General features: G+C 60.9%; 1 protein-coding gene across 1 annotated transcript; it reads right to left on the bottom strand.

Moving 5' to 3' along the window:
- Window positions 1-79: 79 nt before the first annotated feature.
- Window positions 80-21,544, bottom strand: ARID3A (AT-rich interaction domain 3A). The gene is made up of 9 exons (XM_031604213.2): window positions 21,387-21,544; window positions 18,957-19,828; window positions 18,055-18,409; window positions 3,801-3,873; window positions 2,247-2,430; window positions 1,905-2,152; window positions 1,199-1,495; window positions 1,022-1,111; window positions 80-902 (listed from the first exon to the last, which is right to left on the bottom strand). The coding sequence occupies exons 1-9, from the start codon at window positions 21,540-21,542 to the stop codon at window positions 691-693; spliced, it is 2,487 nt and encodes an 828-aa protein (XP_031460073.2). The 5' UTR covers window positions 21,543-21,544; the 3' UTR covers window positions 80-690.
- Window positions 21,545-21,623: the final 79 nt, after the last annotated feature.

Raw genomic sequence — 21,623 nt, 5'->3', positions numbered from 1 at the left:
GAAAAAGGAGGTGATGGGTTCCCCAGCTCCTGCTTCCCTGACAACGTCCATATATATCATCTGCATGTTAAAAGTTTGATTCTCTTTTCTTTGTTTTTTTTTTTTTTTTTTCCTTCTTTTCTTTTTAGAGAATAAAATAGAAGCTATTTACAACGAAAACAATCAAACAACAACCTCTGAAAATCCCATATAGTAAGTGTAGTTCTCAAAATAGAGGAGGGGAGGGGGGGAAGAAAAAGGATCTAATGAATAAAATATCTCCCGATTTCCAACTTTTTTTTTTTTTTCCTGGGTTTTTTTGTTTTTTGTTTTTTTTATCTTTTTCTTTCGTTTCGTTTTGTGTGTTTTTTTTTTTTGTTTTTTGTTTTTTTTCCATTAACGAGTGCCAGGAGGTTTCATTAAAGCTCGCGTTGGCAGGCGTCCGTACGTCTGTCTGGAGGTAACACGAGTTAAAAAATAATAATAATAATAATAAATGTACAGTGCAAAGTGTGATGTGTGTGAGGTAAACAGGTCGAGGAGGGAGGGGGGGGGTTGGGGAGACACTAGATAAGCCCTGAAGGAAAACCTCGAGGCTGAAAACCCCCCCCATTACCCCCCCACCCCCCCGGCACCACCCTGGCCCACCTGCAGCCCCCGGGCACCTCGGGGTGGTTTTGGCTGTGTGTATTGAGGGGGGGGGGGAAGGCGTTAAGGCGAAGCGTTGTTGGAGGTAGAGCTGGGGGGGGGCACAGGCACGGCGGGTGGAGCAGCAGGGGGGACGCTGCCCATGCTGCTCCCACTGCCCCCCGTCCCACCGCTGTTGGTGCCGTTGCCGCCGCGGCTGCCGTTGCCTTTGCTGTAGGAGGAGGAGGATGAGGAGGAGGAGGAAGAAGGGCCGGGCGTCTGGGCGAACAGCACACCTGGGGGAGGGGGGGAGAGCAGCGTTGGGAAGTGTTGGGGGGGCACCCGCTGTGCAGGTGAAAATGAAGGGTGATGCCAAAAGCTGGGACCGTGGTAAAAACACTGCGCCGCGCCCTACCTGTGTAGACGATGCCGTTGATCTCGACTGACATGCTGATGCTGTTGGTGCCGTTGTTGGCTGTGCTGCTGGAGGTGTCCTGGCGGTTCTCTGCTGGGGAAAACGGAGGTGATGGACCCTTTTCTGAGGTCCCCGTGCCCCGATCTCACCCTGAACCCCACGCACAGTGGCACCCACCTGGTGAGCGCGTGCCCTGGCTGTTGATGCGGATGCTCATGGGCAGCTGTGCTGTCATGGCCAGGAGGTTCTGCTGCAGGGCGCGCTGCATCAGTCGCTGCTGCTCGTCTGTCACCAGTGCCATCTTCTTCTCCGGGGGTTCCCCCGATTCCAGCTTCTCCCTCAGCTGCTCCAGTGCCACGGCCTGGGCTGCTGCTGCCACCTGCACGGCTGCAGCTTGAGCTGCCACCACCGGGTGTCCGGCCAGAGACACCGGCAGCCGGCTGGGCATGGAGATGGGGATGGGTGCGTCCTCCTCTGTGGGGCAGAGAGTGGGTCAGTTCCCCATTTACAGTGCCCCAGACCCCACCATCAGGAGCTGCTGCCCGGTGCTCTGCCCTATTGGAGTGGGGTAGGGTGATTGCAGCCCCAAACCAACACAGATAAGGGGTAAATGGACACAGAGCAGCCCTGCGGAGAGGACTTGGGGGTGTTGGTGGATGAAAAGCTGGACAGACAATTGTGCAGCTCAAAAAGCCTACAGCATCCAGCACCCAGCCCATGCAGGGGTCAGAGCTGGGTGACCATCACGGTCCCTTCCAACCCAATCCCTCTATGACTCAATGCAGTGGTCTCCAAAAGCATCAGGCCCCCAGGGGAACCCAACTTTGCTCAGGGAGGGGATGGAGCAATGCCACCGGTGCCCTCAACCCGTAGCATCTGTTACCTTTCTTGATCTTCTGGACGGGAGCGATGGCACCGCCGTTGGTGGCCGAGGCCAACCCCAGGGCTGGCACCGGCAGCTTGGGTGAGGAGAGGAGCCCATGGGTGCCACCAGGTGAGTAGGTGAAGAGCGAGCTGCCAAATCCCTGCCGGCGTCCCTCCCTTCGGTTGCTGTCAATGGCCGCCTGCAGCTCGTTGGGGTTGCTCAGGCCCCGCTTCTCACATTCATAGGGGTACAGGTACTTCATGTACCTGTGGAAAGATGCAGTGAGGCACAGCACGGCCCCATCCCCACCCGCTGTCCCCAAATCCCACCCCCCCCCCCCCGTGCCCCCCTGGTGCTCACTGGGTGCGGAGCGTGAAGGCCGCGCTGGTGATGGAGGTGGGCAGGTTGAGTCCCTTGGTGATCTCTCGCCACAGCTTCTTGTTGATGACCTCCACCAGGCCTCCTTTCTCTGTCACCAGCATGTAGAGCATGTACAGGTCCAGCACCTGCTTGGCCATGATGGGGATCCGGTTCACGGGGGTCCCTGGGGATGGCAGAGAGTGGGCAGGGGGTGTGCAGGTAGGCAGAGGCAAAGAGGGAATCCTGCTGCTGCCTCTCCCTTCCCCTACCACTCGACTTCCTTCTGCGAGCACCCCCACTTCATCTTGCTCAGCACCATGGAGGAAAAAGAAACTCAAAAGGGGCCGGCCATGGTTTGAAGGCAGAGGCAGCTGCACCCAGCAACAGCATTTATTTATAACAGCAGCCACGGGATGAGGGTCGTGCTGTGCCCAGGCTGCATGCAATTGGGGCCCCCCAGACCCAGCAAGAAGGAAACACAGCTGGAGCTGCAGGGAATCAACAGGAATCACCCAGACCAGGGCTGGAAGGAGCAGCTCATGGAGCAGCCTGTGGGGCAGAGCTGAACCTGGGGGTGCTGGAAGACCAATGCACACACACACACACACGTGCTTCCCCAAATGCCTCTTTAGCCAGAAGGCTGGATGCACTCACATTTCCATTGCTGGACCCCAGCTCCAGCAGTGCTGAGCAGCCCCAGCCTTGGCATGGTGACAAGGTTGGGTCATGGCAGGGAAGGCAGCACTGTGGCTCCTTGGTTCTCCCCAGCCCGGTGCCGGGAGGTGGCAGCAGCTGACGTGGCCACACGTTGAGCTCTTTTCTCCATTCCACTGGCAGCACCACAGCCCTCCTGCCCCCTCCCCAGTTCACCCCCCAGCAGTGCACACAGCCCTGCAGCTGCCCCAATGGGTGCAGAGTGCTGTCTTGGGGCATGGTTGAGCTGCACCAATACAACCAGCACGGGCTGCGTGCCCACCTGCTGCCCTCCTACCACCCCAGGGCAGAGCTGTGTGTTGGACACCAAGCAGGAGGCAGCTTTATAGCAAGCCAAAAACTGCAGCAGGATGAAGCAGGACTCACAGCTACACCCAGACCTCCCCTGCAGCACGGAGCTGTGCGTGTGTATGCTCATATATACACAGATATTTGACATTCTCCTTTCGAATACCACAGGTCAACATTTTCCAGACGCTGCCGGTGATGTTGGGTGCCCCGTCGGTCCTGAGAGCAGAGCTGGGCTTTGGATTGAGGCTGCTCTGGACTCACCATAACCTGGGGATGGGGCAGCACGGGGGGAGGCTGAGGGTAAAGCTACCCTGAAGGGGATGGACCCGATGAAATCAGCCCCGTGGGGCCAGCAGTGGGGCAGGAATCGCTGCGCTGAGCTCCCGGCGCGGATTCCAGCAGAGCAGGTTTGACCCCGCTTTGCAACGAGGTTAAAAATTAACTACCAGTCTGGCCGGAGCATTAACCTTGGGTTACAATGACACGAGAGAAAATAAAACCCATGGACAGAGCGGGGGTGGAGGGTGGGCGGGGGGTGGGGGGGCTCACCTCGCTTTTGCATGAAGCTGAAGAGGTCATCCAGAAACTCCTTCCTCCGGGGGTCACCATCCAACTCGTACAGCTGTGCAACAAGAGGAGAACATTGCACACACCTCACCAAACAGCCCCAAACCCTCCCCCCAGGGATCCCCCCCCTGATCCCACAAACAGCAGATGGGGTCTGTGGTCACAGTGTGCAGCAGAATGAGGGCAGCTGTGCCCAGCAGAGTGGGCACCCAGCCCCCTGACCCAGCTCCCAGCAGTGCATTGACCCAAAGCTCACCCAAGGGCTGGGGCAGCTCCCAAGAGGCAATCAGAGATCTCTATGGGGTGCAGCATTCTCCCCCCCCCCCTCTCCCACCCCCCAGGCATTGCAGGGATCCATTGCACGGAGCTGTTGGGTCCCAAAGTCCCTGCAGCTCAGGGTAGGAACGCTCTGCTCCGCACTGCAGCTGCAGAACCATTGGGGCAATGGGGACCAGGGCAAAGCAGGACAGCCCCATAAGGAGCAGTGCTGCCTTCCCTGCCATGACCCATCCTTGTCACCACGCCAAGGCTCTGGCAGGCAGCTCCCAGCTGGCAGACAGGAGGGCAGCCTCGCAGTGGGTGCATCAATTCCCAGAAAACTCCACTCGCTGGGAGCCAGGTGTAAAAAATGATACAAGGCAGCCATGCATGACGCCGTGCCACAGCCAAGACGAGAGCGAGCGCAGGGATTTGTCATGCTGAGATCCCGGCCCCGAAACCACGGCGCTGCCCCCAGCCTGGCCCGGAGGCTGAGCGACTGCAATCAGCCCTGGGATCCTCCCAGCAGAACAGGGATCCTGGTTATTTTTAGCAATCCAGCACGCTCTTGGCACAGAGTGGAGCAACGCTTTGGTGTGATTCCCTCCTCCACACCTGCAGTGCCCGAGGGAGCCCACGCCGGGCTGCAGGGAGCTGTGTGTGGGTTGCACGCTGTGGTGTGAGCTCGTGTGCAACTGCTTCATTGTGCTCAGGGAGCACCCAGGGGTCCAGCACCCAGGGGTCCAGCACCCAGGGGTCCAGCCTCAAAAAGGGTGGCGGTGAGGAGGGTGCTTGGGACCCATGGGATGGGGTTATGCTGGGATGAGGAACCTGGAGCCGCACCGTGCCCTGCTGGCTCCAGCCACCTCCAAAGCTTGCTCCCATTTCAACGAGCAGCAAATCTGCCGTAGGAGGGCGGTGCTGGGAGCGGCTGTCCCCTGGCATGCTGGCAGCCTGTGCTCCTATGAAAGCATTTCCCAGGAATGGCTCTTGGAGCAAACCTGGAGCCGGTGTGGTTCATTGCACCCTGAGCGTCTGCAACTGGGAAATGTTTTTACGAGGCACAGGACGGGAAGATTCGTGCACAGACGCTCCTGAAGCACCCGTTCCTGCTGGGGCCAGCTTTTGTCTTGGGACCCCACCCTTTGTTTGACAGCCCGACACATTCCTGCCCTGATTTATGGCAGCAAATCTGCCGAGCAAATCACGCCCTCCGCACGCACGCCTCGCTCCGACGCCGCACCGCAGCCCTGTGCCATAAGAGAGGAATGGGGCTGGGGGGGGGGGGGGGTGGACAACGGGTACTGGCTGTGTGGGGGTGGATGCTGCACCTCCAGCCCCCCCCCCACCTCCCTCCTCCAGCCTGCTTTCCCGAAGGACAATTTTGAACAACTGCGGGCTGTGGGGAGGGGGCTATAAATACGAGTGTGTCACGCTGCAAGCACGCACCATGAGGTTAAGTGGGTAACCAATACTGGCATGCACGGACCTGGTGTCACCCAGCAGGGACAAGGATGACCCCCCCATTCCCCCCCCCCCCCCAAATCCCCACCCCCGGGAGGATCCCCGTGGGGCCGAATTCCTCCTCCGCCGACGCCGATCAAAGGGATCAATGGGGCTGAGCCGATAACAGGGAAGGGCACTACAGGAAAGCCATAAACCTGCAGTTCCCCTGGAAACCTTTGCAAAAAAAAACTCAGCCAGCCCCTGAGCAAACAGCCTAGGAGAGGTCAGGAGCCATCGTTACCGCTGACCCCTTTGCAGCCCCCAGCAGCCCTAAGGCAGCACCGGGCGATGCGCAGGATGCGGCCGGCGTGGCGTTGGGCAGAGGCTGCTCCCGATCAGCTGAAGGATGCTGGGTCTGCGCCAAGCCAGCCTGCCCCGTTTCCTCGAGCGCTCAGAAAGCCGCACGCAGACGGAGGGAGGAGGAAGAGATTTCCCCGGTGCTGCTGCTGCTGAGCACCTCGAGCCTATGGATCCATGCATGGGGTGAGCCGGTGCCCCCTGCGCCCTGCTGACAGGGATGAGAGCTGTGCCCGTGGCTGGATGTGAGGGTGCTGGGTGCTGGCACGCCGTGCTGAGCTCAGGGCATGGCAGTGCCCCTCGTTTTGCCTCTCCTGCGAAAATGATGGGAGGTTGAAGCTGTGTGAGGTTTGGGAGCGGTGCGAGGCTCTGGGTGCTGCTGGCAGTTGCTTCCCCACCACATCCATGCACTGAACCTGTGGGGACCCAAAGGTGCAGAGCACAGAGCCCCACTGCCAGCGTGCGCCCTCCGTATCTCAGACAAAGGAGCGGAGGAGGTGGGACGGAGGCGGCCAAGGCTTTCTCAGCAGAGCCAGCTGATTAAACACAAATCCAGGGAGGCAGAGGGGGAGGCTGGGAAAACATCACCCTGCTGCTCAGCTCTGCTGGAGCGGGGGAGGAAAAAAGGAAATGCAAAGGAACAAAAGTGCTGGGAAGGGGCCACGTCGAGTGCCTGGTGCCCATGGGGCAGCGTCCAAACCCAGCACACGGCACAGCTGTCCCAGAGCAGCGCCCAGCATGAGGGTCACATGCAGCCTATTAACCTGCAGAGCTCTAACCATTGATTAGCCATTTATTAAAGCATCATCTCATTCAATTTTTATAAGGGCAGCTCTTAAATAAAGTTTCCTGGGGTCTCTCCTCAGGCTGCTGTGTTGCATTGGGATGCACCAAATCCATGTTTGGCTTTGGGAAGAGATGAGCACTGCCAGGAACAGCCCAGGAGCCCCAGCAAGGCACCGGTGGCTCCCATGGGAGCCACTCACACCCCAGGCATCACCACGGTCAGGTGCCCCGTGGGCTGGGGGTTCGATCCCAAAGGAAACGTTGGACATCCGCATTTAAGAGGATGAAAGAAAATTAACCATCAGCTGAGGAAAACGTGCATCTGCTCAGCTGCAGGGGATTAGTGGTGCAGGGGAGGGCTGCCCGGCCGCGTGCGCCGATCGTTACATGCACCTTTGATCCGTGGGTTCCCAGTGGGGAAAGTGCTGACAGGGCTGAGCGCTGGCGATCCCGTGCCAAAGTCCTGCAGTGGGGCGGGTGCTGCCGGCTCGTGCTCACCCAAATGCTGTTGTGAAGCCATGCGGGATGCTCAGCACCGTCTGTGCACAGCCCTGGCCACGCTGCCCAGAGCCTCAGTCCTCCCAGCACAGCGTTGGGGGGAACCAGGGGGCACCACGGAGCATAGGCAGAGACGTGGAACCATAGAATCACAGAGCCATTAAGGAAAAGAGCTCCACAATCATCTAGTCCGACCATTCCTTGGCCCCTCACAGGATTTCCTTGCATTGATGGCATCTCGTTTTGCCCCGGACAACTCTGACCACACGCACCCATCCCCTCCTCTCGGCACGCAGCGATAGGAGCTAAAATAAACCAGGAGGAACTGAAACTCATTCTCATTTCAGCAACGTGTGAAACCGTGCACCGGCCGGACCGAGAGCAGCAGGTGCCGCGGTGCAGCGTGTGCCAGCATGGTGCGCTGCGATTCGGGGCCACTCTGAGCTGATAGATTTACATCTCATCATTAGGGAGGTGGAAATGGCTTAATCTGTCACACAGCTGCCCCCACGATATCCTCTTAGAGCAGAGCCACCCCCAGGACACCAGGGGATGAAGGTGCCCACGTCGCAGCTCGTCCAGCCCATGAGTGATGCCTGGTGTCACCGCGCCGCGGGCGCATCGTGGTGCCATGTGGCTGTTTTTCCTGGGCAGGAAAAGTGCTGAGCTTCAGCCCGCAGGATCCTGGCACGGTGTGGATGGCCAGATCAGCCCTTCGAAACAGATTACATGAAAATCCTGACCCGTTGGCTTCCAAAGGGCTGATGGAAAGCAGCCTCCTGGCAATGCCAGGAATGCCGGAGAGCGGCGGCACGGGAAGCGCCGGGCTGTGCCAAGATAACGAACGCACTGGGAGGCCTCACTGTGAGCACCCATGGCAATTAAAGCCGGGAGGCGGCTGTTAACGAGGCTGCTGGTAATGAGGCTCCTGCAGTGTGGCCCCTGCGGGATCTGTGCCGATCTCACCAGGCTCGCTCTGCCACTGTGCCGAGACCCGAGCTGCAAACGCCACAGCGCTGCGGTTCTGGGTTTCCAAGCCCCAGGGAATCATTTCCATGGCCTTTTTTCCCACCACCAGGAAGGTTCCACACTCACTGCTTTCCTCCTTTCTCTTCCCAGCCCATTGTGACGTGCAGGCTGCATGCTGGTGGGGGAAACCCCACTCCTCCCCCCCCACCCAGGTGCCCTGAAATCCCCACCAGCAATAGGCTGAGCGCTATGGGGAATAAAGCAGTCAGCACTGCTGTTTAGGGCGAAAAATAAACAACAACCCACACAAATAAAGCACGATGCAGGAGCTTTCTGGGAACAGAGGGAAACCCAGCGGCCACCAGCCTGCTCCGTGCAGCAGCAGAGCTGAGCACGCTCTGATGTGTTCCAGCATGGCTGGCGTGACCGAGGGCTTTGCTCTGCCCTTCTCCTTCCCTCCGGGGCTGCAGCACCTTTGCTGCTGACAGCAGAGGGGCGAAGCAGGGGGCAGCTCAGCTGCCAGGAGGTGTTACATGGAGAGTATAGACTTGGAGAGGGCTTTCCCTGCAGCTCCTAACTGGGCTGCATGTGAGGACCCCCACCCACCCCTTGGCATCCCCCTGTGCTCCCACTGCACACCATCGGCCCTGCGCTGCTCACACCGGTGCCTGGTTTCAGGACACAGAACTGGTGGGGGGGGTGGGGAGGTGGAATTCTTTAGAAAAAGAAAGTCATTAGTAAAAACTAGAGTTCTGGTGACGAGTCCTGAAATAAAGTGTTTCGGATGACGCTGCTCCAACATGGTTTCCCGTAAAGCTGTGCTGCAGCTTTGGGGCACCCGGTGCCCGCAGTGCACTTTGCACATCTCGGGGTCTACAGGCATGATACAGGCATAGCCAGGGGGACAACAGTGTGACCCTCCCAGTCCCAAGGGTGTTCAGCTGCCGGGGGGACTGCGGAAGGGGCTGCTGCCCGCCCAGCAGCTGTGCTGAGGTATCAGGTTCGTATCGGATGACCGCGTGATGAGCGCGGCCGGCTCCTTTCCACCCATCCCTCGAGCAGCAGGAAGGGTGAACATCCCCGATCCTGTGGGCAGATAAAGCGTTCAGCTTAGGGACGGGGTCACCTCCCACCACAAGCCTGTCCTCATCCCTGCTCTATGCGAGCGCTCTTGACTCCCCATGGATCCCAAGGGGATGCACTGTGCCTGGGCTCAACCCCCTCCCCAAAAGCAGGGTCCAACGGAGCTTGGAAGCAGCAGAGAGGCAGAGCTCCCCATGGGTGGGGGTCTGCACAGGGCTGGGGCAGCCTCACCAGCGGCACTGCGGGCGGCTGCGCTGACTGGCCCGGCTGGATTCCTGCTGCCTGAGCTCAGTGCTTGGGGTGCGGGGGGGCACGGGCGCTCCCCATCCCCAGGGCAGCCCAGAAAGGGCCCCTTTCCGGAGGGGGAGCCTGGGTACGTTTGCCGGGAGAGGTTTACAGGGTCGTCAGTGCTGCGCTTCCCGTTGGCTCTATTGTTCCCTCTGGTTCCCAGCATTGTCCCCTCCACAGATCGGCCACCTCCCGGAGTGGGGGCACGGGGCCCCGTTGCAGGTGCCTGTCCTGCCATCCCCTTGGGCTGAGGGAGCCAGAGGGTGGCAGACCCCAGGGGCACCCAGGTGTCATCGCTCCCACATCACGTGAGTAAATCCGCTCCTGATTTCTCAGAAAGGCTGCAAACCCCTCCTGATGCCACCAGCAGTAAAATCCCCGAGCGCTGCTACGACCACATCCCCTCTGCAGTACCTCGAGGCATCCAACCCAAGCCTGGCTATGGCTGCGTGCTGAAGCCCTCCTACAGCAGCACACCAAAGCCATCCCCCCAGGACACGGGGCAGGGGACAGTGATGAGCAGGAGCCCATCCCCAAATCAGACATCGGGCATCTCCTGCCTTCCTTAGCCTGGTCTTCTGCTGGGGTGGCTCAGACCCTTCCTGTGCTGCCCCTGCACTGCTCTCCCTGCCACAGGGCACTGCATGGGGACACATCCCATCACCGCCAGCTGGAGGACGCCGGTGTCAGCGCCAACAATGCGGGTGTCACCACGACGCAGAGGGAGACACTGAAAGAGCGAATTAGTCGCCGTTTAACCTCCCTGACCCCCCATTGTCTGCCCCGTGTCAGCCACCCGCCCCACATGTAGAGGGGCTGATCCTGCCCCCCCCTCTATGCCAAGCACCACGAAGTCACCGGGGTTGGCGGCGATGGAAAGGCGCCCAGCACCCGCCTGAGATGGGAACGGCTCAGCCGGTTCTGTCAGCTTCAGCAGCAGGGAGGGGAGAGAGAGAAGAAGGAACAGCCCGTCCAGGTCCCTGCCTGCACTGCATGACCCTCCCCAAGGGTCTGAGCCACCCCAAGCTTGGAGCACCACGCTGTGCCATGCAGGGTCTGCTGGCTGAGGGCTCGGTGCCACTCGGTGCCACTGTGGTTTCACCACGGCAGGGGGGTTCAGATCCAGCTCCAGCACCGTGGGGACAGTTGGGTGGCTGCTCGTTTCCCTCTTTTTTTTTTTTTTCTTTATACAAAGGAGGAAGTGAATTCTGCTGCAATTGCATTTTAAACGACTATTTTGGACTGAGCACTGGTGGCAGCTCGCGGGGCTCCGGCTCCAATAAAAGCGCACAGAGTTCACGGCTGGAATGCAAATGGCACAGCGCAGCGTGGGCTGCTGAGAGGTCACCGAGGAGCCCCTCTCCTCCCCATCCCAGAGCAACCCAACTGCCACAGCACAGTGGCTGCACGTTGTTTTGGGGCAGTTCCTCTCTTTCCAGCCAAAAGCTGCCACCCAGGAAAGGTCATTTGGAAGTCAGCTTCCACCAGCAGCTCCCGCAGCCCTTCGCCACGTATGTGTTTGTGCATGCCCTTGACACATGCTCTCTATCACACCTGACCCTGTGCAAATATTAATTCAGTGCAGTCAGTAAGTATTGAGAAAGCGTGTCCAAGGCAGCAACACCCCTGCACCGGGAGTGAGTGGCTTCTATGGGGGAACCCATCCCAAAGCTGGGACTGTATGGGGGGCACCGCTGGCTGCGTGCAAGCCTGGGTTGGGTGTGCAGGCATGGTGCATGGGCATGGTGCATGGGCAGGGTGCATGGGCAGGGTGCATGGGCATGGTGCATGGGCAGGGTGCATGGGCAGGATGTGCAGCTCCAGCACCTGCACGGGCAGAGGCGAGAAGGGGCAGGAGCGTGGCTGAATTAGCCGTTGTAGGCAAGCTGGGGTTTAAATTCCACCATATGTAAATGATCGTCTTAGAAAGGAGATCATTGTAAGCCAAAGCAGATGAGTCACCCAGGGTTTCCACTCTCAGCCCCGGTAGGGTTGGGGATTTGTGTAATTGCAAATCTGTTCCTGAAATGCGAGGCCTCGTGCCTCTCCGACCCGGCGGGCGCTGCACAGCGGGCTGTCCCTATGGGGGGGAAGGGGGGGCTGGTCCTGGTCAGGCTGTGCCACCTCCAGCCCTTTAGGGGAGGCCCATTGGCTACGAATGGCCCTGATAGCAGGCGGCTGTAGGTGTCAGCCCCACGAAGCATCAGTGCCAACCTGCTGAGGCGCACAGCAGAACCTCACCGAAACGTTTCCACGGCCAACGCTGCGCTGCAGACGCATGCGATGCTCAGATGGGAACCCAGGCAGGAGGCCAAGCCTCCCGTCCCCTGTCCCCATAGCATCCTGCAGAGCACAGGTACCAGCAGGGCCCCCGGCGAGCAGCGTCCCTGCCCAAGAGCAGCCACGACAAAGGCAGGATTATCATCAGCTCCGCTTTACAGACAAGAGACCCAGGCGTGGAGAGATTAAGGGACTTATAGTGAGGGTCACCGAGGGGGTCAGGGGCTGCGCCCACGGCTCCCGGCACGGCAGCCATGCAGGCAGGTGCCTTATCAGGGCTGAGCACACGGGGAGCGGCCGCCCCCCACCCAAGGGCCCCCCACCCCACGATTGCAGCACGTCCGGCCTCCCCCAGCAGCCTCCTGTTTCTGCTGTGGTTTCGGCCAGAAATAGGGCGATGGAGCAACGCTGCACCCTTGCCCAACTCCTCTGCTCCCGGCACGGCTGTTTGCTTTGCTGACAAAGGGTTTGTGCTCTATTCTCTGCAACAATTTTTTTTTTTTTTTTTCTCTCTTTTAAATAAGCCCTTATTCCTGTTGGTTCAGCTGGGAGGCTGCTGCCTCCTCTGCAGCACTGTGATTCAGCCCTGAGGCTCTGAAGGAAGGGGGTGATGCTCATGGTTTGCAGGCGGCAGTTCGGGACCCCCAAGCCCAGACACAAAGTGTGACGACTGTCCCTGCTCCATCCTCTCCTCCCACCCCTGGTTTTAACACTGGGTCTCTCCATCACACTCCAACCAGGCATCCCAGTGCCTTCCAGGGAGCAGCGTGCCCCAGTTGAAGGTGGCACCTCCAGGGCAATGACCCGGAGGTTGAGATGCCTGAGCCAGGGCTGCCAGGAGGCACTTTGTGGCTAAGCCGAGGAGAAGTCCCTGACCCCCGGCTGGGATTGGGGGATTAGGGCTGCGGGAGGCTCCTGGAGCACCCTGAGCTGATTACCACGATGGATCCCTCACCAGGAACACCCTTCAGTGGGTGGCAAAGAGCAGGATGGGGATAGAAAGGGACAGGGATAGAAAGGGGCAAGGATCTCCTCCGCCCCCCCCCCCCAAACACACCCCCCTCCCCCCCCCCTCCCCACCTCCAACGCTCTAGACTTGCAGCTTTGCACTTTATAGCCAACAAAACCCTAACAAGGAGCAAACCCAGTGCCTTTGAAAGCGACTCATCCGCACGCAACTCAACTCCCACCCCACGCATTCCCACTGCTTCTCCCGCTCCCCCCTTCTCCTTGCTAACCTCCCCCCCCCCCCCCATTTCCTCTTCAGCCCCGTTATCTGCCCGCCAGGCGCTGCAATCGCTGTCCTCCGGGTGCAGCAGTGCCTGGGGTTGGGGCCCAGCTCTATCTTTCTGACCCCCCACCCCCCAGCACAGGGTATGATGTGTGGGAGGGCACAGTGGGGGGGGGACCCCCTGAGGAAGAGGCCCCTCTGCCTCCCTGGGGGCAGCTCATCCGCTCGGCTCGCTAACGCAATAAAGCTCTGATCGATATTTTAAAAGAAAGTAAATGGACTCTTCTACTGTTGTTAAGAGAGGCATAGCCCCTGCAGGGGGGGAATCTGCTCCCAGCCCTACCCCCCTACCCGCCCCCCCCCCCCCTACATCATGGTGACCCCCACCAGGCAGAGGTTGGGCTGATCTCAATTCTGCTATGGGGTTCATTTATGGGGAAGGCTCCCCACATCCGTCAGGAGCAGCATTTGGCTGTTTGCTGTTCTGATGGAAATCTACAGTTGTGTGTGTGTGTGTGTGGGGGGGGGGGTTCTTTGCTACCCTCACGCCCTCCCATCACAGCCCCATTGCCCACAGCTGCTGGGCAAGGTGGAGAGCATAGAGCCAGCCCCATTGAGCACCGGACACCGTTTGGGCTTTTACCCCAAAAAATGAGTGCTATAAGGAACAGCTTTAAGACCTTCACCACAAATGGCAACGGGAGAGGATGGCTGTGCTCGTTACAGAAGCCATGAACATCCCGGGGGGCTGCACAACCAACTGCCTCCCCCCAGAGCCATCAGTGGGGGTCGATCCGGAACAAAAGCGACGTTGGATCCCTGCGCACTGCGAGCAGCACCGGCTGCATTCAAAGGGAGCCTTTGAGCAAGAAATCACCATTTCCTCTGCCTCCTCTCGGCCCCTCTTGCATTTCCCCCTTTTCAGTTTTAATTGCTGCCTGAGTCATGTGAACAGCATGAAACCATTGAGGGCACCTGCCCCCGGGGGGCTGCGGCCCCAGCGCCGCGCGGGCGGACGGACAAACGGACCGATGGACAGAATGAGGCTCAGCCACTGCATGAGGTTGCAGGGTGAATCTGACCCAGCACCATTCCCAGGGGGCACCGTGACGTTCGTGTTGCAACCACCCAGTTTTGTGGGCTGCCTGCAATAAACCCCCCCCATCCTCCACGCTGCCATCAGCGAAAGGAAAACGGAAAACGCCACGTCTACCAGCAAAAGCCCAGTGTGTTTTCCCTATCCAGACCTACCCATAGAGCTGGAGAGTGGGACAGGGCTGGACACACGGCACGAGCTCCATGCTGGGGTTACCGAGTTGCTTTCGGTTTGTTTTTTGTTTTTTTTTTTCTAACCGTTGCACTTTGAAACCCCATATCTCGGGCAGGCTCTGCTCAGCAGCAGATAAGGACTGAGGTTTTTGTGCTACCAGCGTGTTTGAAGCATCCCAATTTGGAACGCTTCAGAAACCTCCCGTCTCCCCTAAAAGCACCAACAGCTCACCACAAGCCAACCTCCCCCCCCCGCTCCGTGGGCTTTTTAAAGCTTCTTTTAAATAGGAACAGAAATACAGAGCTCCAGCACCTGCCTGCAGCACCGAGCTCTCACCAACAGCACGGCTGTGATGGCAAAGAGAGGCAAAGTGACCCCGAATGTACGCAGGGCACAATCAGCTCCTCCCTCCCAGCCCCATCCCTGCTGCCAGCTCTGAAATCTGGCACACGCACACCTCCGTGTGACAGGGCAGCCCTGGTTCCCCTGCGGGGTGATGGGGTGCACACACCTGGCTTGCTGCTGAATCAGAGCCGTGCGCCTGCCCACGGTGCACAACCAGCAGCTGGCTTTCACATTCAGCACAGGAAACTCCAAAAGGGGCAGAGACAGGAAACTGTGATGGCGTGGGTTGCGAGCGCACCCCCGGTTCAGGCTCCTGGTATTAGTGGGGTGCAGTCATATCCTCACCCGAAACAGAAAGGTCAGGAGAGGGGTTCTCCCAGGGCGCTGCACTGCGCAGTGGGGACCTTTGCTGAGGTTCCTCCAGCTCTGTTCTCCCCAGGGCAGCATTACGCAGCACTTCGCACCGCCGGCTGCCCGTGCTCAGCAATTCACCCAAGCACAGCCCAGCGTGGCCATGGCCAGAGCCTGCGGTGTCACTGGGCGTGGGGACAGACCCCAAGGCTCCAGGATTGCTCCATCCCAGTCGCCTACGTTTGGCTGAGAGCTCCAGGCTCGATGCTGGGAGCCCAGATGTGGTGGCATTGCCCTGCTGATGCCAGCCCTGCTCTCAGCATCCCACTCGGGGGTGAGATGAAAGGCAACCAGCACAAACCTTTTCCTGCCCCACAGGCACACGGGGGTCAGCCCCACTGCAGGCTTTTATAGGAAGGAAGGAAGAGGGAGGGAGGCGAAACGAAGAGCGAGGGCCACGTTGCTCTCTGTTACTGGGGAGGGATGCAGACAGTGGGCTGGGATCATTCTGTGCTCTCCTTGAATTGAGCCCCGCACTGGGTAAAGGGCCCAAAAAACCCCACGGTTCCCAGGAATGGAGGGTTCTCAGAAGCATTCCGATTGCCTCTAGTTGTGCCCTGCCCCAGGCTCTGGTTGCTTCGGGTCCCAATGTCATCATCCTGCAAAGGGGAATTTTCCTCTGCAGGAAAACACACAGATCCCTCACCCAACCCGGCACAAGCGCAGCGACGAGCTCACAACCAGCAGGAGCAAAGGATTTCAGCACTGGCACCAGCAACAAGCTGAGCCCCCAGCCTGCACCCCCTCCCCCCCCCCAAAGCTCCCCAACGAGGAGCCCCTGGCAGCCCCCAGCCCTGCAGGCTCCTTTGTTCTGCTGCTGCACGGGCAGCGCCCAGGTCAGCAGGAGCTGACCTCTGCCTCTCAGTGGCCGTCCCCAGGGATGGGGAGGTGCCACGCGTTGGCTTCCCGACCCCGCACGCTTCCCCTTCGCCCCATTGCACAGCAGCTTCCAGAGGGCTGATTTGCAGGAATCTGCCCCAAATGAGTCAATAAAGTGCCCTGGTAGATGGGAGCGCAAACCCCCCCGGGCAGTGCAGCCATAAAGGGAGGGTGGGGGTGCAGGGGGCTGCTGGAGCTGCGCCCCAGCGGAGCTGACCTGCAAGGAGCTCAGCTGCAAAATAAAGAAAAGAGGAACCCAGAAATAGCACCTTCCTCAAGCTGCATGTCCCCATCACAGCAACCCCATCACTGCACGGCAGCGCTCGCAGCCCCGATCAGCGGGTGAGCAAATCAAAGAACCCCCCCAGCACCCATGGACTGCCCTTCCAGCAGCAGAATCCCTCTCCGCTCAATCCCAGGGCTGCAGCACTGAGTTTGCAGTCGGGTCTTTCCACGCTGGCTTAAGGCACAGAGCAAAGAGGGTGCAGCCCCCCGCGCCCCCCACCCCGCGGAGCCGTGCGCATCCTGCCTGCTCTGTGTTTACATTCCTGCTGCTCCTTCCCAGCTCGTCAGCTGGGCCAGGGCGAGCTGGGAGGCACGCGTTGGAGGGCGGCCAGGAGGAGCTCCCGGGCAGGAGCTGCTCGCAGCCCCTGGCCTCAATCCAGAGGCCAGGATCCAAGCTGACGTGCCGGGGGAAGCCTCTCCCCGAGCGGACGCTTTGCTTCCTTGCCTCCACCCACGGCACGGAGGCAGCAGGCACCTTCCCCCTCAATGCTGGGTGCTTCCAGCACAACCAGGAAGCTGTCCTAATGGTGCACAGAGGGATGGATGCACGGCCTTTGGGGTGGAGAGGTGGGACTGAGCCCCACGTTGTGCTGCTGGGTACCGACGGCTGGGAGCTCCCGGAGTGATTGTGCAGGGCTGGGATACGCTCACATACAGTGACAAACAGGAAGATCACAGCCGTGGTATCTAAAAGTCTTTTCGCAGATAAAAAGATTACGTCCCCCACTCTCTAATTACAGGAAGTACAAAAGAGAGAAACCACAAGAAGAAAGACGACGCAGCGCCAGGAGGTGAGGATATGTACGCACTCGAGACAGCACAGGAAAAGTTCAGCGTGTTCATAAAAACCCACACGGACGTAGGTTAGGGTTACGGAGGAGCACCGAAGGCACCAGGGCTGCTGTGAAGCACGCAGGGAATGGGCAGCAGGGGCTGAGTGCTGCCCTGGGTGCCTGCCGTGCTGCGGATGGTGGGCACGGGGATGGCAGCTCAGCCACGTGCTGTGCCAAATGGTGCCAAGTGGCCCCGCTCCAGCAAAGGCTCCCAGCCCTGCAGCTGTGCGCAGGGACCCACACAGCTCCTATCCTGCTGCTCTCCCAATCAGAGCCAGCAGGGCAGCCCCCAGACCCCACAGCACTGCTCACCCAGTGCAGCCCAGGGCGTTCCCCTCCCTGCCACAGCAGGCTGTGAAATTCTCCAAGCCTGGCTGCTGGTGAGGCTGGGAGTTGTGCAACAGCCTCCAACCCTGGGCAGCCGTTTTCCTCCCGCAGCACAGAAGCAATGGGATGGCACAGTGCTGCCCGTGCCCAGGCAGCAGCCCTCAGCCCCTCTCCTCAAGCTGAGCAAGGGGCAGCGGCCACCACACCCCTCCCAAAACACCAGACTCTCCATCTGGGTCCCATCTGCTGCTGTTTGCTCTCACCCCCTCCCCCCAGCCCTAAACTCAGATGTACTTAAACACACACACATCAAAGGGCCGGGGTAGCCCCCGGGGAGCCCCGCTTTACACTATTTCCTTCTATTAGCCCCGAGCTCGGGTTTGTGCAGCCCATGGCCAGGCACGTGGAAGAAAGTCCGGAGCTTGGGGGGGGGCTGCAGCCTCTGCTGGCACACAGCCCACCAAAACAGCCCCAAGAACGTGGAGAAGAGCAAACCCAAGAGCTACTTCACATTTGCAAATCCGGAGTGACTTTCCCCCCCCCCCCCCCACCTCCCCTCCGTTCCCAACAATTCTCCCAGCTCCCTGCAACGAATCCAAAGGATTCAAACCCCAGAAGAACCCGACGGTTTCTTCCCAACTCAACCCAAGGAGCGAACCCTCCAACCTCACATCCCCCTTCAGCTCCTACCTGCTTGAACTGCTCCTCGTAGGTCCAGTCTCCGTGGTCGGGTGCAGGCTGTGGGAGCTGTGCGTGGCCCTGGGGGCCCAGTCCAGCTGGGAGTCTCTCCTGTGCGCCCGGCAGCCGCTGTGCTTCGCCCCGGCAGTGCTGCGGTGCCGGCGGCTTTCGGAGCAGCAGGGACCCCGCGCCCGTCCGCACCGCCTCCGCTGAGCCCAGCCCCTCCTCGCCCATGTCTTCCTCCTCCTCGTAGTCTTCCTCTTCTTCTTCCTCCTCCTCCTCTTCCTCCTCTTCTTCTTCCTCCTCCTCCTCCTCCTCCTCTTCGCCCAGGTCCTCTTCAAATTCTTCTTCATCCCATTTGCCCTTCCTACAGCAGGGAAAGGGGGGAGATGTGTGATTAGCACCATTAAGCTGGCCCATCTGCACAGCACTCCTGCAGTGTCAGACTCACGGGCAGGAGGTGGGAAGACATTCCCACGAACCCTCCCTACGTCCAGAAGCTTTTTCCAGACCAGCATCTGGATGAGGTCTGTTGGGCTTCCAGCCATCTCCGTGGGCTGTCCCTTAGTTTGGGAGTCTGTGATCTGCCCAGGGAGATGCAGGTCGGGCAGAGGCACCACCGATGGCCCCTCATCATTCAGAACCAGGCTGGGATCCTGCATCACAGCCCCATTGTGGCTCTCAGACAGAGCTGAATTTTGCCTAGCGCCCACCCAGCGCCAGGAACAGGGGCAGATGGCTTCACATGAGTCTGAGAAGGGTGAAAACAGCTGATTCCAGCACCTGTCAACAGAGCAGCAGCTCCAGCCCAGGCACCACGCATTGCCTCCAAGGGAGGACCCAGTGCTGCTGCCCACCTGCAGGCCCCGACCCCCCTGCTCCTCCCTGAGCCCCACGTGCTGCCATGTACTCACAGGTCCTCCTCCTCCTCGGAGCCCATCTCCTGCTGGTAGCCGCCGCCATCCTCTTCCTCTTCCTCCTCCTCACCACGCTCCTCCTCCTCCTGGCTCTCCTCCGACATCCCTGGGCTGGACGAGTGGCTGAGTCCGGCGGCTGCAGCCCGCATGGCAGCCAGGGCAGCCATCTGTGCCCGCTGGATGTGGGCGCTCTCAGGCTCTGTGCCTTCCTCCAAAGGGGCTGGAGCAAGATCAGGGCCTCGTCCCCGGGCAGGGGTCTGTCCTGAGGCCGGCGGGGGCTGCGCCGGGGGGGGCGTGGAGCGTTGCTGCTGCTGCTGCTGCTGCTCCTGCTGCCGTGCTTCTAGAGCCTGCTGCAGCCGGGCACGCTGCTGTCGCTGCAGGTTCTCCATCACTGCCTGCAGCTTCATGGCTCTGCCAGCGGGCGGCAGAGCCCCGGGGGGGCGGGGGGGGATGCCCTGGGGGCGCGGGGGGCAGCGCCCGGCAGGGTGCCGCGCTCCAGCAGGGCGGGAGGCCAAGGCGAGGGCGGTGGGGGGGGCAGCCCTGTGAGGGGGCTGCCGAGCCCCCAGGAGGGCGGCAGAGGCACTGGGGGGCACGAGGTGGGTCAGGAAGGGACGATGCAGCCCCCCGGCCCACCCCACGTTTTGTTTTGCCGTAGGGCTCCTGTTGGGAACGTGGGTTTGGGGATGCTTGGCTGTTGTCAGGAGTTTGGGGGGGTCAGCAGGCGGCTGCCAGGCGCATGGCTCCGTCCTCACTGCCAGGCACTTCCAGGGGCTGCGTTCAGCCTTTGGGGCGCCCCCCCCCCCCCCCGTTGGCTGCAAAGTGTCCTCAGTCCTCAGGCAGCTGAGCCTTGGCCAGGCGTGGGCGCAAACCTGCATAGGGAGAAGTAAAGAAGAGGGTCAGGAGGCGGCGAGCAGGAAGGAGTTAAAGACAACCCAGGAGCCTCATTAATCTCGAGCTAATGAGATAGGGAGGCCGGGCCCTGCTGCTGCAGGGGGAAGGGGCCTGCATCCAGATAGCCCAGCCGGGCCTCCAGGCAGCTCGGATAGCAGCAGTGCAGATAACAGACCCTGCTGGGGCCACACAGGGATCATCACCGCCTGTCCCTTGCTGCTGGGACCAAGCAGGACACTCAGGGACACCGAGGACACGTGGGGTGCAGCGTCCCCATCCTCGGGGCAGACACTTCTCCCCACAGCTGCTTCTGAGAAGCACCCATGGCCAGCACCCCAAGCGTGGTCCCAAAACACAGAATCCTGTAGGGGTCCTGTGGACACCGTGCTGCAGGGCAGGACAGCCCTTCCTTGGGAGAGCCACCCACAAGGTCACTCGTCCTGCAACTAATCCCCTTCTAGAAACACGGAGGTGTCTGACCTGGCACCATCCGACAGCACGAGGAGTGGGGGCTCAGCCAGCAGCACGCCAGGAGCCCCCTCCCCTCATCTACCTGCACTGCTGGGGGTTCATTCGGGGAAACCACCTCGAGCCCACGAGGTTTGGCAACCAGATCTCATCCATTCCCTGCAATGGCTCGTGGTGGGGAACGCCTACACAGCCCCGATGGTGGAGGGCTACCGGCTGCCATTGGGGGCTACCAGTTTCCCCACTGCCCCCCACTTTGCCTATTCCCATTTGGGGCCACAGCAGCCACAGAAATAGAGGGTTGTGGGGTAACCATACGAGCCCACAGATCCCCGGGTTTGCAGTTCCATAGCACGGTGACCCCGAGCGCCTTTGTCCGGCCCCGTTCCGTGCCTGCAGCCCCACGGGCAGTCGCTCACCCTCGCGTGGGGACGGCGCTGGGACCGAACGCTCCCGGGTCCGCCCCGCAGTCACCGCGGGGAGCGCAGAGAGGGGAAACAGAGCCCGGCGGTGCCGCTAAGAGACGGGCACGGGGAGCCCACGGGGACACGGAGGAGGGAGAAGGGGGGGCTCGGCCCGGGGCACGTGGCAACGGCCGGGAACGAGGCACGGCGAGGGGGGAAAACGGGGGGGGGGGGGGAACAGCAGAAGGCCGGGGCGGCTCTGCGAGCTCTGCCCGGTGCCGTCCTCCGCAGCCCCGTTCGCAGTGCGTGGGCACGGCGGGGGCTCCTGCGGTCTCCACCGGTTTCAACGGCACCGACGGGGTTCCGGTAACCGACCGCGGGATGGGCAGCCGGCGGCGCGGCTCGAGTCGGACGGAGGGGAAGTCCCGGGCCGAGCGGACGCCGCGCGGCATTGCGGCCGTTACCGACCACGGAGGAGTGGGGGGGGAGGGGGAAGGAAGAGGTGGGGGAGAAAAGCACCGCGGTCCACCGGTAACGCGCCGCGGGAGGGACGCGTCCGTGACCCCGGGTACCGAACGCGGGGCAGCTCAGAGCCGCCCACCGAGCGGCAGCGAGGAGAAGAGCCCCAGTCCGCGGTAACCGGCCCCGGTGCGCACCCTCTTACCCGGTGGAGGCCGCGCGCCGCGAAGCCACATAGCAGCCACGGCCGCCCGGGGCTCGGGCTGCAGCGGGGCCGGGGCTGCGCTCGGTGCCCGCACGTCGGCTGCTCTCCGGACGGGCGGGCAGGGGGGCCCGGCAGTGCCCCGCCCCGCGCTGCCATTGGCCCGCCGCTCCCGCCACGCCTCATTTCGCTCCGCCTCGCGTTTTAATTGGCTGTCTCCTGCCGCCTCGCCCCGCCCCT

Source organism: Phasianus colchicus, chromosome 28, assembly GCF_987193195.1.
Source record: "Phasianus colchicus chromosome 28, bPhaCol1.hap1.1, whole genome shotgun sequence".
In the NCBI taxonomy this organism is placed as follows: domain Eukaryota; kingdom Metazoa; phylum Chordata; class Aves; order Galliformes; family Phasianidae; genus Phasianus; species Phasianus colchicus.
The sequence above is the reverse complement of the archived record's forward strand: the minus strand, read 5'-3'. Positions and strand labels throughout refer to the sequence as shown.

Bases quoted from the DNA above. Each gene is read 5' to 3' on its own strand.
- ARID3A (XM_031604213.2), bottom strand. From the start codon at position 21,542: ATGGCAGCGCGGGGCGGGGCACTGCCGGGCCCCCCTGCCCGCCCGTCC. The intron at 2,431-3,800 runs GTGAGCCCCCCC...TGCCATCCCCAG, and splicing joins CAGCTTCATGCAAAAGCGAG to GGACCCCCGTGAACCGGATC. The intron at 1,112-1,198 runs GTGGGTGCCACT...TTTCCCCAGCAG, and splicing joins CCAGGGCACGCGCTCACCAG to AGAACCGCCAGGACACCTCC.